Source organism: Crotalus tigris, unplaced genomic scaffold (genome assembly GCF_016545835.1).
Source record: "Crotalus tigris isolate CLP2741 ecotype Arizona unplaced genomic scaffold, ASM1654583v1 scf7180000018018.2415403412:4055106, whole genome shotgun sequence".
In the NCBI taxonomy this organism is placed as follows: Eukaryota; Metazoa; Chordata; class Lepidosauria; order Squamata; family Viperidae; genus Crotalus; species Crotalus tigris.
The window spans coordinates 3371160-3387620 of NW_024096780.1; the positions used below are offsets into that span (position 1 = coordinate 3371160).

Consider the following 16461-nt stretch of genomic DNA (forward strand, 5'->3'; position numbering starts at 1 on the left):
TTGTGCAGGCTGATTTCTAACAGGCCATTGACCAGTTGAGGACCCCTGATGTAGATTTACATACTGGAGCTGGTAGTTATATTGAGATATATGAGAGGGCTGTTATTAGCACAACATAAACTGCTTTTGAAGCACCACTCCATCTCAGAATAGATTTGCCATATGTAAAGGAAGCAGATCTTTCAAAAACAAATGTCCAATTTAACCCCTCCCTCCTTTTTGACATCCCTAAATAATTACAAGTCAGCAGCCAAATTACATGGCAGGAACAATTGCAACAATCAAAATATACAATTCAGTGACATTAGAGGAACCTGGTTATATCAGATTGGAGGCCAAGGGTCAGCAGTATTATGTTTCCAGTAGTCTCCAGATACTTTAGGACAGAGGTGTCAAACTGCCGGCCCATAGGCCGGACACATCACGCAGAAGCCTCAGCCACCAGCAATGGCAAAACAATCCTGATACGTCGCACAATGTCACATGACATCGCGAGTTTGACATCTCTGCTTTAGGAGGATCAGCAAAGGGATACAAAAGCTTTTCCCCAGCAAAGGATATTTGGAACGAAACTTCCCTCAAGATGTAGACTGCATTTAGCCAACCCCAGCTCACTGTGTTTTCTACATCTACTTCCCATAAATTTGCCTAGTCCAACTTTTATAGACCTATAGTTTCTTCATATTCTCCTACATTTTTTAAAATTGGTCTTTACACTAGCAATTTTTCATTCCTTTAAGAGGCTATTAATAATATTACATTTTAATGACACCTAAAATGTTTATATATTTTTGATATTTTTTAATTTGATAGTTAATCCTAGAGATTGACTTTTAACATACATACATACCTTTAGTTCTATGCAGATTCTGTGTGAAAAAGATAGCTCAAATGTTCTGCTGTAGGGACTCACTTAGGGTCTTGTATGGACTCTTCTGCTAGAGTCTCAGTTTTCCAACTTCATTGTTCAAGCACTTCATGCCAGAGGGACATTTGCTTGTCATAACCAGTTCAAAATAGGTATTTTTCTCACTATTGTATCAATTACAATCAGATGCATTACAAGAATAATAGAGTTTTTACAGAGTTTAAATATTTAAAAAACTAAGTTATGGGATGGTGCCAGACTGCTAAGTGATGTGATTTTTAAGAACAACTTGATGACGAAAATGATTCAGCATTGGCCCATTACACAGTACATACCAGAGAGAAGGGCTTATAATGACAACATCTATAAGTCAGATAGACTTTGTTGTGATTCCAAACAGTGCTCATGTTTACCATACAGGCATTTTTTTTCCTTTATTTTTCCTGCATAGACCCAATTCATTTGTGATCATCACTGCTAATCGGGTTCTGCACTGCAACGCGGATACACCAGAGGAGATGCACCATTGGATCACTCTACTACAGCGATCCAAAGGGGACACTCGAGTAGAAGGACAAGAATTCATAGTGAGAGGTAAGAACTTCTCAAAAAAGAAATCTCCTGCAAGAGCAGAGTTTAATGTTCCTTGCTAAAATCGGATGATTACAAAATTGACAAAGAACAAAGATTTATCATTTTTCCATGTTAAACTCTAGAGCCACCCTTTTCATAAAACATGATGAGATATTTATCTTCAGCATCAGATTATTTTGGATATCATATAAGGATATCAAAATAAAATTAGATAGTTTTAAGCTAGATACAGCTGGTCAAGCAATACCTGCACAATTGGAAAATAGGCTTCCTTCAACTGGTTGAGTTAAAATTGATTGTTTAGGAAACTGTTAACTAATTTATCTAGTGTCTATATAGTTTGAGAAACTAAAATCAAAGGACAGCTCTGAAAAATACCCAGAAAATGAATTGTATAATGGTTTGATGTTAGCACAGAGCTGGAATTCATCACTGCAAAATCATTTACCTAAACCAGAGGAGATTAGTTGTCAATCTCCTCAGTTTTTGGAAAGACTATGGCATAAAATTTTTTTCTTTTGCATGATAATTGGTAACATTCTGATACCAATTTGTTCATAGACAAAGATCTGCTATGTTCCTGCTCCCTAGGTCTCCTTTAACAGGAACCAACTGCAGAGACATAAAGTAGGGGTAGAAGAACAGTTCTGCAGCTTGCACTCTTTCCAAAAAAAAAGGGGGGAAAGCCCAAACCCATCCCAAGTGATGTATTTGAGACTTAACTGAAGTTTTGCTACTGTTGTATCTACGTCACTGTATTGGAGCCAGGCAGCATCTTGCCAAACACTCATATAACATATTCAAAAACAAGCATTTTACTCATATAGGCAGTTTCATGAGTATCCAGGCAGGCTATTTTTGACATCAGTAACTTCCAGAGAACTCAGAAAGTGCCTTTTCTTGTTCTGTCTAGGGTGGTTGCATAAAGAGGTAAAGAACAGTCCAAAAATGTCATCACTGAAACTGAAGAAACGTTGGTTTGTTCTGACACACAATTCCTTGGATTATTACAAGAGCTCAGAGAAGAATGCCCTCAAATTGGGCACCCTGGTGCTAAACAGCCTTTGTTCTGCTGTGCCCCCCGATGAGAAAATCTTTAAAGAAACAGGTACCTAATTCTTCAGGAACAATTTTTATTTTAAGTCAATACAGCTAATAATACGACCATTAAGAATCTAAAAGTTACATTGGAGCTATACATGTCTAATGTATAGGCAGAAAACACTGTCTCTATATAATTTTGATTGCTCATTTAAAAGCACTGCAGGTTTGCTACTCATGGTAGAAGAGATACTAGCTGCCTTTCTTTGGATTAATCAGAGCTAGTTTCATTCGGCTATTTCAGCTTTAAGGGATATCAGATTATATTTCAAAGTGAAGTAACAAAATATTCACTTATCTATTCTTGCTTTAGGGTATTGGAATGTAACCGTGTACGGACGCAAACACTGTTACCGCCTTTACACCAAATTACTGAATGAAGCCACTCGCTGGTCAAGTGCTATCCAAAATGTGATTGACACAAAAGCAGCAATTGATACTCCCACACAGCAGCTTATTCAAGACATTAAGGTAGTATTGCACTGTGGAAAGTATCATTAGAGAGAGGCAACCTACTACATTATATATTATTTTTCTGTCATAACGTTTAGGAACAGATGCGATTCATTGTTGTTTTTCTGATTTGTCATTCCTGTTACTAGCATAGTTCAGCTACTGATAACCCAACCAGCACCATTTGTCTTTCTACCTTTTTATACTGATCATGCTCTGATGCCATCTAGAGGTCGTTAGGTCAAGGAAAGCTCTCATAAAGATTTTTTTCCCCCAAAGTTGTGGAACAGTTTAAATATACATCTTGCGTGTAATATTTCTCTGCTTTTAAATTTCCAGATCATTTTGTAATTGCGGTCTATATGTATTTGTGCACCGCTAGTTTAGATAGAATTTCACAATAAGGCATGGGCTGCAAATCGGAATTTAAAGACCGGTCATGTCCTTCTGGCAGTCATTTGGCAAAAGCCGTGGTAGCGCAGTGGTTAGAATGCAGTATTGCAGGCTAATTCTGCTGACTACCGGTTGCCAGCATTTCAGCAGTTTGGGTCTCATCAGCTCAAGGTTGACTCAGGCTTTAATCCTTCTGAAGTTGGTAAAATGAGGACCCAGGATCAATATGCTGACTCTATAAACTCCTTAGAGAGGACTGTAAAGCACTGTGAAGTGGTATATAAGTTTAAGTGCTATCGCTATTGCTATTTTCTCCTTTGGTATTTTTAAATAATTTGGTTTGCTACTGATCTTTCACAGTCAGTTAGAATTCTATTATTTCTAACTCCACTCTTGGTAATCTTTTTTTACACATTTCTATAGGAGAATTGCCTGAACCCTGAAGTTGTCGAACAGATCTATAAGAGGAACCCAATTCTTCGTTATACACAACATCCCCTTCATTCTCCACTATTGCCCCTTCCTTATGGGGACATCAATCTGAATAGTAAGTTTTGATTAAGAAGCCTTTGAGATATGCCAGGCTATTATGGCAGAAACCCACTTCTGAATAAGCGCCTTTGCTGTGCACACTCTCAAGAGATCTTACTCATTTGCATAGCCCATTGATAAGGTCTCTTCTGCAGTCTTGATACAGTGTTTAAACAGTGCAGGTAGGCCAAGAATAGTTCACATGTACTCAGTGCAGTGATTTTTTTATTTATTTTCCAGATTATTTTACCTCTTCTCTCATATTTCCAATTTCTAGGCTAATATTAAACTAGGGAAAAAGTAATGCCTAGTATCCAATTGTTTCAGATATGATTCGTTCATAATCCTCACAAAGATTTTGACTGCATTCAAGAAATCTGAGTTTATAAAATAGGTAATGACTTGACTTTAGAAAAGTTACTGTTCCTATAAAGGGAAATTAGTTTTATTAGCTTGGAATGATGTCCAGAACCACCCAGGATTCAATTCCAAAGGAATGTATGTATGTATATATGTATGTATGTATGTATGTATGTATGTATTCTTTTTAAAAAGACTTTTTATTTGCAAAATGTATCATTTAGAGAAAAAATAATTGTTAAATTCTTACAATTTAAGAAAACTTAATTTCTGTAAATTCTGATTTTGAATATTAATACAGGTAGTCCTCGACATACGACCACAATTGAGCCCCAATTTTCTGTTGCCAAGTGCGACATTTGTTAAGTGAGTTTTGCCTCATTTTATGACTTTTCTTGCCACTGAATCACTGCAGTGGTTAAGTTGGTAGCATGGTTGTTAAGTGAATCTTCCCATTGACTTTGCTTGCCAGAAGGTCGCTAAAGGTGATTACATGACCCCGGGACGCTGCAAATATAAGTCAGTTGCCAAGTGTTTGAATTTTGATCTCATGACCATGGAGATGCTGTAACAGTCATAAGCGTGAAAAACAGTCATAAGTCACTTTTTTTCAGTGTTGTTGTAACTTTGAACGGTCACTAAATGAACTGTTGTAAGTTGAGGACTGCCTGTAGTTTGTTTTATGCTTCCCTATTTGAAATAACTTATTTGGCCTCTGGTCAACTTAAGGTACTTTTGCATGCTTCTTTTTTCTAGTACTAAGAGACAAAGGCTACACAACTTTGCAGGACGAAGCTATCAAAATATTTAATTCTCTGCAGCAACTGGAGTCTGTGCCAGATCCCATTCCCATTATTCAGGGTATTCTCCAGACAGGACATGATTTACGGCCTCTGCGTGATGAATTGTACTGTCAGCTCATCAAACAGACCTGCAAAATGCCTAATCCAGGAAGCCTTGGCAATCTATATAGCTGGCAGATCTTCACTTGCATGAGCTGCATGTTTTTGCCAAGCCGTAGTATTCTCAAATATTTGAAATTCCATCTTAAAAGGTAAGTGGAACTAGGACAGTAAATGTTGGTAGTTTGGGGAATCCCTTTGGTGGATGAAGCTTTGTTTCTACGCTATTATACATGTTACCCGGCATCTAGGTCCTTTGGGGATAAATAAATATGGAAGTCCACAATTTACACTCATAATGGAGCCTTCCCATTGCAGTCATACGCCGTGATCATCATGGGGCAGATCACCCATGTGACTCGCCCAATCTTACAACTTTTTTTTTTTTTGCTGTGGTCATTAAGTGAACCATCTCTTCACTATGGGCTGGTTTTGCTAAAAAGTAAATTCAAGGTTTTGGCAAAAAAAAAAAAAAAATCACAAAACATGGTCACACAACTGTGGGATATGCTGTAAATGGCCATAGATGCAAATTGGTTGCCAGACAGCCATTGTAACTTTGGAATCAGATCATAAGTACCCATCATAGCTCTGAATAGACACCAGGCACCAGTCATAAGTCAAGGACTACTTGTACAGAGAATTATTCTGAATACAACTTAATAATAGATCCATGGTTTGCCTCAAAGTTCATTTTTCATATCTGGGGAGGGAATGGGCAGATATACTCAAGTACCTCCATGAAAAATCAATAGGGATGGCAATGCAAGTAGGATTTACATTGCCTTGTTGGCCCAACTACACCACACAGAAAACAAATCCAAATCAGGAGACATAGGCAAGTTTGGAGGAGGTAATGAGAGATTGCTATGAAACTAACCTACCCTAAGGAAACTTTAAGAAAGGAGCCATGGTTTGGAAAGAAGTGGTCAGCATCCCCAGAGCATAAATGCATATAGGGTAAAATACTAAATTCAGCAAGAAAATGAAGGTTTAATATTTCTCCCACAGGATCCATGATCAATTCCCAGCCACAGAAATGGCAAAGTACGCATTGTTCATTTATGAATCCCTTAAAAAAACCAAAGGCAGAGAATTTGTGCCATCCAGGGATGAAATTGAAGCTTTGATCAACAGACAGGAAATGACATCTACTGTCTACTGTCATGGAGGAGGTTCCTGTAAAATCACAATTAACTCTCACACCACTGCTGGCGAGGTGAGAAGTTTTGCAATGGAAAAAGGATTTGATAATGACTAACTTTAGAAATCCACATCCTATAACAGTGATGGTGAACCTTTTAGAGACCGAGTGCCCAAGCTGCAACCCAAAACCCACTTATGCATCGTCGGGTACTGGGTGGGTGTGGCCCATTGGATGGGTGTGGCCCATTGGATGGGCGTGGCCCATTGGGTGGATGTGGCTGCGGTGGTAACGGCAGACTGGGTGGGACTAAAAAGTTCAATCAATCAATTCCAACTTTGCAGGATCTTTTTTTTTTCCCGCAAGAAGTTGAAATTGATTGATTGAATTTTTTTTTTTTTTTTTTGCACACGGCAGCGGGGGCCTAAAGCGAAAAGTTTTTATAAAACCCAGCTGAAGGCCTAGGACTGGGGCGATGGCGCGCATGTCCACAGATTGGGCTCTGGGTGTCGCTTCTGGCACCCGTGCCATAGGTTCACTACCACTGTCTTATAATACTGAGCATTCATTAGTATGACATATGACAAGTTTTCCTTGTGAAATAAAAAAAAACCCTTTTATTTCTAGCCATTTTGAAAATGGGTATATCTTCCCAATATGTATTCTTGGGTTATGAATGTGTGTGGAATAACACAGATTGTGAAATTGACCTAGTTATTTACTAGTGAGCAAGTAGGTTGTCCATCTTTTTGTAATATATAGGATGTTTTTAAAGAACGAATGTACAATGACATGTTTTATTTATGCCTTGCGTATCTTACATTGTGAACATATTAACGGATTGATTTACAACAGCTTCCAACTCACAGAACAGAACTAAATAATACAAATATCAAGAATAATTTAATAGCAAAAATAGTTTAAAACTGTGGAACTAGTTGTATTTGTGATATATATTATATTGGCTTATGATTATGCTGTACACCAAACTGCATAATTTTAATGGAACAACTATATATATAGATAGATAGATAGATAGATAGATAGATAGATAGATAGATAGATAGATAGATAGATAGATAGATATAGATATAGATATAGATATAGATATACACCAAACTGCATAATTTTAATGGAACAACTATATATATATATATATATATATATATATATATATATATATATATATATATATATATATATGACCTTTTCTTACAAATGATCTTGTATTCGTATGCTAATATGTCTAGTATACAAATTCAGAACATTCTGAGAAGAAAAGGCAAAGCTGGGATCTGGTTTTGTGTAACTGTTAACAATTGCCCATATGCTAGCCAATTAAAAGTTGTAAATTTTATATCGCAACAGCCTTTGGTTGAGAAAGAAATACCTGCAAACCTGATATGAAATGTCAAGATTAAAATATATAAAGAGGAAAAGATAAGATCAAACAATCTTTTTATTTTATCTCCTAGGTTGTTGAAAAATTAATTCGAGGTTTGGGCATGGAAGACAGCAGAAATATGTTTGCCTTGTTTGAATACAATGGAATTACAGATAAAGCTATTGAAAGTAGAACTGTTGTGGCTGATGTCTTGGCAAAGTTTGAAAAGTAAGTGTGTCTTTGTTAATAAACATGCAATTAATCTCTCTCCTAATAGCTTTCCGAATTTCTCTTACTTGTGTTGATAATATCTCCCTTCTGCCAAAAGATGCTTTTATGATCCACTGCATTTCTACTGTCCCTCCTCATTTGGATTTGCTCATTTCAGGATTGTCGAGGGGAGAGGACTTCCTACAAGTAGTATATCTGTAGAAGCACAATTAACCAATATTGGACATAATAGAACTTTGCTGATTATATTTCCACTGTTGTCACTAATATTGATTGCAATAAGAAGAAGCTTTAGAAAAACAGTGTTATGTTTTATGCTAAGATTGATGAGCCATTCAGACATACTTCAGATTTTAATGCCTTCAGTATGCATTCATTTTCTCTCAAGCGTTTAGTTATTAATTCAAATCCCTGTAAAGATTTGAAAGATTTACTTTAGACTGTGTGCAATCATAGCACTTCTCTGCATTCAGTGAAGTATCCCAACGTTTTTCGCTTCCCAGCAAACCTGAAAAACAGTGACATAATTTTAAGAATCATATTAACTTTAATAAGTAGATTCCTTAAAACTAGCTGCATTTTTGAGGTTCATAAAGAAGCCCAAGCCATGTTGAGCTGTTTAAGTGAATAGCAAAAAAAGTACTGCACTCATGCCATGTACAAAACACCACTGTAAAAGCATTTTTGAAGCATGCATAGCTTTTTTTTAAAATCATGCTCACAAAGGAAGAAACCTTGTATACAAAAATATTGCTTTCATACACACTTGTATTATATGAAGGCTTTTATTGTTTTACTAAGTTGTGCTTGAATGTAATGGTAAACCAGAATTGTTTAGAATTATGGCTTGCTGTTATGAGCAGCGTATTTATACATACTGTCTAATTATATGTCTTAAATTTTCACACAATGAATCAGCAAAAACTTCACCTCATTGTGAACCTAATTATTATGGTTACTGTTATTAACCAGCATTAAAAATAAATTTCCAACTGTAGTGTCAAGCTCTGGCTGACTAAGGGATCAATAAACTAATATGTGGCCATATTAGAAAGCTTTTGCTTCTTCATTAATTTAATTAATTCCTCCTGTTAAGACAAATCAAATATGGTTGACTGAAAATGGTATAGCACACACTGCTTGAGAATAAGGCAAAGTTCTCGTCCTGGTTTACTGTTTTGTTGAAACACAGTTCAGATTATACAGATTTAACCAGAGGTAAAATAGGTTTTAATTCTACAAGAGAATACAAGTAATAACAATTGTTGTTGTTGTTGTCGTCATTCCAGGATTGGTGCCACTTCAGAAGGTGACTATGCAGCATGGAAATTTTATTTCAAACTCTACTGCTTCCTAGACATTGAGCATGTACCGAAAGATGGTGTGGAATTTGCATTTATGTTTGAGCAGGTAAAAAAGGGGGTTTTGTTAGACACACAGAGTAATACATAGTGCCATTTAGATCAAATTAATAGGGGAAACTACCAAAGAAGTTATTAACAAATGATGTTTAAATTTGTTTTTCCCAGATGTTATTCTATAATAAGATAGAAATTTGAAAAGCAAAAAACCCACACATATACAAATACCTTAAGCACTTCAAAGTCCTTCATACCACTTATCTTACTGTAATTTATTTTCTTCCTAATGTTTTCCCATGACTGCAAGATCCACTTTTTTGGGTCAACCAACTGTTGCTCCATTGGTTGCAACAGGACTTGACCAACCAGCTTGTTGCCCAAACTTGATGTTGTGGACTGAGAGTACTAGCGCAAAGTAACACAGCCGGCTTTCATGCCTAGGGCAGGACTAGAACCTGGTCTCCTGGTTTCTAGCCTAGTGCCTTAACGACTATACCAAACTGGCCCTCTACTTACCATACTGTAATATTTACAACAATCCACTAAAACAAGTATTCCAAATGATAGCTCCAGACCAAGGAAGGGGCAGGCAGAATGCTGCTGCTTTGATGATCAGCTGATGAGTTCCTGGCAGTTGATGAATTTCTGGCAGGTCCAGTTCATTTATCAAACTCTTAGTCACTAGTTTACAGAAGCAGATTTAGAATTCAGAATGTTATGACATACATTCCTGAAAAAAATACTGTTTTTCTTTTTATTAGGCACACGAAGCCGTGATTCAGGGCCATTTTCCAGCTCCTGAAGAAACCCTCCAGGTCCTTGCTGCCTTGCGACTCCAATATCTACAAGGGGACTATTCTTCATCCAATGTTTCAGTACCAGAAATGGAAGATGTTTATCCCTTGCAGAAGCTGAAGTCTCGTATTGTTCAATCCACTAAATTTTTTGTGCCAACAGAGAGGTTTGAGAGGAAGCGGAATAACTTTCTGGAAGGGACTCTAAGAAGGAGTTTCCGGAGCAGTTCTGTTACTAAGCAGAAGATGGAAGAGGATCAGATGCTTAATATGTGGATTAGGGAGGAGATCTCTGCAGCCAGGACTAGTATGATTGAGAAATGGAAAAAAATGCAGGGAATGACTCAAGAACAAGCAATGGCAAAGTACATGAATTTAATTAAGGAATGGCCTGGCTATGGGTCAACACTCTTTGATGTAGAGGTGAGCATGCCAACTTTCCACCATATAATCATGGACTAAGAAGTTATAACTAAATATTATAATGGAAACACTTAAAATGTCTGCATTATAATTTCTACATTCCTTCTTCTCCTGAACTGTTTGCTAGCATGGATGAGAGAGTTTTAAAAAGAAATTGAGAAAAGGATAATAGTAGATGATAGCAACATTTTATGTGAAAGAGAGGAAGGGAGAGAGCATGCCATAGGGAATAATTATTTTTCTGCTTCAAGTGTTTTTGTAACAAGGTGACAGTACTGATAGTCCTTACTTAACATCTTTTGTTTAGCGATTGTTCAATTACAACAGCTCTGAAAAAAATGACCTAGGACTTGTTCTTGAAGTTTACAATCTTATGTGTCCATAATCTCAAGTCAGATGCTTGGCAACCGTCGCACATTTACAATAGTTACAGCACTCATGATCATGTTATTACTATTTATTTACAATAGTTACAGCACTCATGATCATGTTATTACTATTTATGACTTTTGCAGAGTCAATGGGAAAGCCAACAGGAAGTTGCATGTTATGTTCATGTGATGTCTCTTTTAATGACTGCAACTGGGATGCTGGATCTGCTGGCACTAAGCAGGGCACTTAAGTGATGTCTCATTTAACTACCACCTCACTTCGTGATAGAGTTGCTAGTCCCAATTAGGGTCATTAAGCAAGAACTCCATGTAATCTACACTGGCAAATAAGAAGAGGAACAAATCTATTGGTGCTTAAACAGCCTTAAAATGGAATCACTGTGTAGAAATAAAACAGTATTTTGGAGTGCATGGTAGCATAATAGCACCAATCTGCAACTCTTTAAAGCAACCATACACTTTCTTAAGATGACACAACTACCTTCTGTACTTAGCACTTGATCCTGGGAAAAGATATGGCTGCTTTAAAGAGTATAGCAGATAAGTGCTATATTCGTACCTCTGCACATTCTAGAGCTCCTGTTTGGAAATAAATCCAAATCCAATCAATCTATACATGCAGTGAGCAGCAATTCAAGATTACTCATTCACACGTAGTCATACCCCATCTTAATTGCCATTTTTCCACACATACAGCTCAACCATTTTGTGCACTTTTTGAATTTAATATTGACATCCAGATATTAGAAAGGTTTTAGGTTTAAGAAATCTAACTTTAAAAGAAAATAATCTTTTGATATTTTCCGTGCCTGAGATTTTATAAGGTGTTTTTAATAAACAAGTGTCCAAGAGATTTTAAATACATAATGATTCGTTACCTGTTATTGTGTAATATATACATACATATACACCCATTACTCAATTCCTTTTTGAAGTAGGCATCTTTATGCAAAACATTACGACTTAAAAGAATTAGGCAGTTGACTCATTAAGACTCATTAGCATATAAGATTATGAGAAAAGTATTGTGGAAGATATATGTTGAAAAATAATACAAAAACTGGTAAGGTGATCAGTCCAACTTTATTTGAACAGTTGTAACAGGGAATGGTATCATTTATACTATGTTTCCACCATTCATCTTAATATTTTTTTTTCTTTCCCTAGTGTAAAGAAGGAGGATTTCCTCAAGAGCTTTGGTTGGGCGTTAGTGCAGAAGCGGTTTCTGTATACAAGCGTGGAGAAGGCAGACCACTGGAAATATTTCAGTATGAACATATTCTCTCCTTTGGAGCTCCACTTGCTAATGTGTACAAGATTGTGGTGGATGAGAGAGAGCTGCTTTTTGGAACCAGTGAGGTGAGAGAAAATCAGAATTGAATAAGAATTTTTGAAATTATTTATTCCCTTAAAATATATACATACTGGCTTAAGCACATTGTTCCTCCTTTCATCATCATTTTAACTGCAATGGCAATTTCTTGACATCTTATAATCCAATAGATCAGTCCCCAACATTTTGGGCACCAGTTCCACTAGTTTTGTGGAAGACAATTTTTCCATGGACTGGGAGAAGGATGGTTTTGGTTTTGCTTCCTCGCCCACCGATCACCTCAAGCTATGTGGCCCAGTTCCTAACAGGCCACGTAATGGTATTGGTCTGTGGCCCGGATGCTGGGGACCCCTGCAAAAGATATTTCCCTCAATGTATCTGTTTAAATAAAAAGCTACCCGTTTCTTGTTTGAAAAAATATGAATAAAGTTTCACTTTAGCCCAAATTGCTTTTATTAAATCATATAATTAAGGACCAACTTAACAAAAATGTGCCTCAAGTTTTCCTGGCCTATGTGAGATTGCAGGTGTATAATTTTGTATTTGCACAACGACAAAGACAGTGCACTAACTGATTTTGCTTGATGTGATTGTAGGTCATTGATATTGCCAAACTAATGAAAGCCTATATCAGCATGATTGTGAAAAAGCGTTACAGCACATCTCGATCAGAGAGTAGTCGTGGAAGCCAAAGCAGCTCCAGGTGAAGTTGGACAATCTGTCCTCTTTGGCCTTCACTGTTGGAACATCTCTACCAACCACGTTTTCTCCAAAAATGGTTTGACACCTCTTCCAGGAGAATTTTAGCAAGCTTATAATTATAAAAGCGCTTGCATATTCCCATACTCAACGTGTGCTTATGAACATCCACGAAAACATTTTTTTTACCTCCAGAATAACATACTCCATGCCTTAACATAATACACTGTCTTCTGAGCAGTAAGAAGTGCCTTAAAACGTGTAAGCCCACCTGCATTGACTTCTGCTATATTAGCAGAGGGGTTGTGTACCTGAATAAACCACTTAGGATAGCAAAGAGAATGTAATACAGTCATTTTTGCACTAACTGGCTGGTTCATTCATGAGAAAGAAGATTCTGTGTTGGAATGCTGCAGGCAGCTTTCTTTATGGACTTTATTGGGCAATGTTGTATTTTCCCCCTCTCCCGCATCCTTTTGTATGTGTGCATGGATACAATTCAGGTCAATTCTGCTAACTTTATTCCATGTTTCGCACTCTTTTAAAATTAAAAGGGAATAATAATGTGCAATGGTGTAAACAGTCTTTCTGTATATTTTAATAATTCAGAGCTATAATAGTCTCAATGGTAGAGAGTCTTTATTAGGCAAGTTTTATTTACAAATATGGCAAATTTTTCATAGTAATTTTTTACTTTCTTTCAGAGATATTTTTCACCCTTTGTTACATATATGTAACGCATCTATGTTTCTGTACTGCTGTATTTAACTCATGTAGTTGAAAGAAATTGTATTTATAGACTACCTTTAATATGGAAATGTCATTATCAGCACAATATTCAATCATTTGTCTTCATTCTATGAAGCTGTTTTTAAAAATAGTAAACATTTATTTTAAAAGCATTGATTTTGTGGAATTTTTGTCTGCTAAATTTACAGTTGTATTAATTGGGAAACCTTCTGTAAAAGAAACCTGATTTGATGTCAGCCTGAGGAAGCTAAGACACATATTCTACATTTGATTAAATTAATACAAAATTCTTGACCTCTTTCCAGTCATAGTGGCTTGCAATATAAATATTGGCAGTTTTTTTAAAGCTTCAGTTCCATATCCTGTTGTTCTACAGTACAGTATACCTGAAGTGATTTACAGTTACCAAAACATGTTACAGAAATTCAAATAAGGCAAATCCTCAAGACAATAACAGTATTGCAATGAAATGATACAAGCCATACATAACTATTTCTCTCTCCTGTACCTGATAACTCAATATAGCCAACTGTAACAAAATATACAATATATAAATCACAGTACAAATCTCAGCAAATATGAATGTACATGCTAAAACACATTTATTTCAGATTTGAAATAACTGCTGAAAGGACTATAGCACATGCCCTCTCAAGTCTTTATATGAAATGCTTCATAAACATTATCACAATAGAAAGATTGTCTCTCTCATGTCTCCCCTTGTAAGCAGGAAAGAAAGAGGGAAAGGTAGCCTCAGCCATCTGAACATTACGATCTAGGTCCACCTTTAGGGCTTTGGGGAAAAATACTAGGACTTATTTCTTTGAAGCCGGGGTGCAACCCCAGGAATAAATATTTTATCCCACTCTGTTTTTCCAGGATTAACAGTTTGGAGGGAATACCTTGTATCTTACCATCCTACCCTGTTGAAGGAAATTGTATCTCTCTAGAAATCTTATAAGGCAGACTATTTTTCAAGGCATCAGAGCTTTTGGAGAGACGCTTTCAGGAACAGAACAAGGGCACAATCCACTTCACCTGATTAAGAGGTTAAGTCTAGAAATGTTGAAAGTAACATAAATAGATCTAGAATTCTTGATTGATTAACAAGTAGCCAGTTTTCCTGGATAAGATGCTTGAGTTGTGATGGCTGATCAGATTTAGGCACTATTGAATTAAATTTCTTTTCTAGACCCAATTCAATCAAGATGTAGCCCTTTATGGAAGATCAATATCATTCTATTGATCTATCTGGACCCTCTCAGGTAATATTCAATATTCTGAATCATGATACTCATCAAGGCAGGCTGCTAAGTTATAGGGAGAACAGTTGGAATGTACTTGGAATCCCATATTCAGAAAATAGTCCTAGGCAATTTTTCTTTGATTGAAAGGTGTTTTATTCAATGTTGTGGCATTTTTGCAGCGTTCTAGTTTATCCTACATAACTTTAACATTTACATGAATTAACTGAGAGATTTGGGGGTGCTTACAACACACAGCTGTCTCCTTTTCACTGGATCCATATGAGGCAAGAGCTAAATTAATTACTAGTTATAGCAGTGGTTTCCCCCCCCCCCTTGTGTTAAGAAATTTGTTTCTGGAAAAGTAGTACAAGAAATATCCCAAGAATAGACCCACTAATAATTGCAATATCTAGTCCAGAAATCACCAAATGATTTAAATGAGATGTTCAAAAAAATTTCTATATCCCAGTCATTTAATAGCATTTAGTAACTGACATTATTCTCCCATAATTGTAATTATGCATATTAAGCTGTTTATAATCTGGGCTTCAGATTCCAAAATTTTCTGTAGAGTTGAGAAAAAGACCATCTTAAAATCATCATAATGGTAGGATGCTTTATTCGGAGTGAGCGGTCAGCATTCTCTGGCACTCCCTGAAATATCATTCTGATAATTTAACTGCTATTTTAATAGGTAGTACTGAAACAGAAAATTTAAAATTTTTCATGCTTGCTAGAAGTGACTTAATTTTATATGAATGGTGCCCAAGTCCTATCATCTTCTTACCAAAGTGAACAATTTAGACAGCAACTGAGAAAGATAAGATGGTTATTTAAGATGAGATACCAAAGTTATTAAGAATATATTTGGCACTCATAGTACTAAAATAGATATGATATTTTTGATGATGTACTACTTCCAATACCAGAAGCATAAACCAATTACTGGGAACATCAGCAGAATACTATTGTGCTCAAGTTCTCCTTGCAGACTTCCCATGCCTACCTGAGTAGGTATGTTAACAGGATATGTATGAGTCTTTGGAAAAAACTATCAACATTAATTACATTGTTTAAGGATAACATAACATTACAGAACAATGTGGATTTTCAAAATAGAAAAAAGGGGATAGAGGAAGATGAGTATTTCCCATTAAAGCTATATCTGTATTAGGTTACAATCTTCAATGTAAAATCATGTACTGTAGATTGGATCCAAAGGTAGGGAAGTAATCTTAAATTTGCATTAAGGACCCAGAAAGCCGAAAAGACACAAATAACAGGTTTTTTTCATTCTCAGCATTTCAAAAACTTTCCATTCTTAGAAAAGTCGTATCTCTCCTTTCATAAGTGGAAAAGGGAAATTTTACAATAGAGATGGAGTTATCACAGATTTTGTAGATATGATGGTTCATAGGAGAGATTAAAATACAATCTATAAATATACAAAATGGATAGCATATTCTTCACAAAGTAAATATGGCACACTCTACAGAATATC

The 16461-nt window shown here is 36.2% G+C and overlaps 1 protein-coding gene across 1 annotated transcript in view; it reads left to right on the forward strand.

The window, feature by feature from the left end:
- MYO10 (myosin X) overlaps positions 1-13862 on the forward strand; it is a 155985-nt gene extending 142123 nt beyond the window's left edge. Inside the window, exons 31-41 of the mRNA XM_039346765.1 lie at positions 1320-1462; positions 2376-2570; positions 2877-3034; positions 3833-3956; positions 5057-5354; positions 6214-6421; positions 7822-7958; positions 9251-9371; positions 10084-10539; positions 12099-12290; positions 12861-13862. Coding sequence (XP_039202699.1) covers positions 1320-1462; positions 2376-2570; positions 2877-3034; positions 3833-3956; positions 5057-5354; positions 6214-6421; positions 7822-7958; positions 9251-9371; positions 10084-10539; positions 12099-12290; positions 12861-12971 — 2143 coding nt within the window. The 3' untranslated portion in view covers positions 12972-13862. The remainder of the gene's footprint in view (positions 1-1319; positions 1463-2375; positions 2571-2876; positions 3035-3832; positions 3957-5056; positions 5355-6213; positions 6422-7821; positions 7959-9250; positions 9372-10083; positions 10540-12098; positions 12291-12860) is intronic.
- Positions 13863-16461: the final 2599 nt, after the last annotated feature.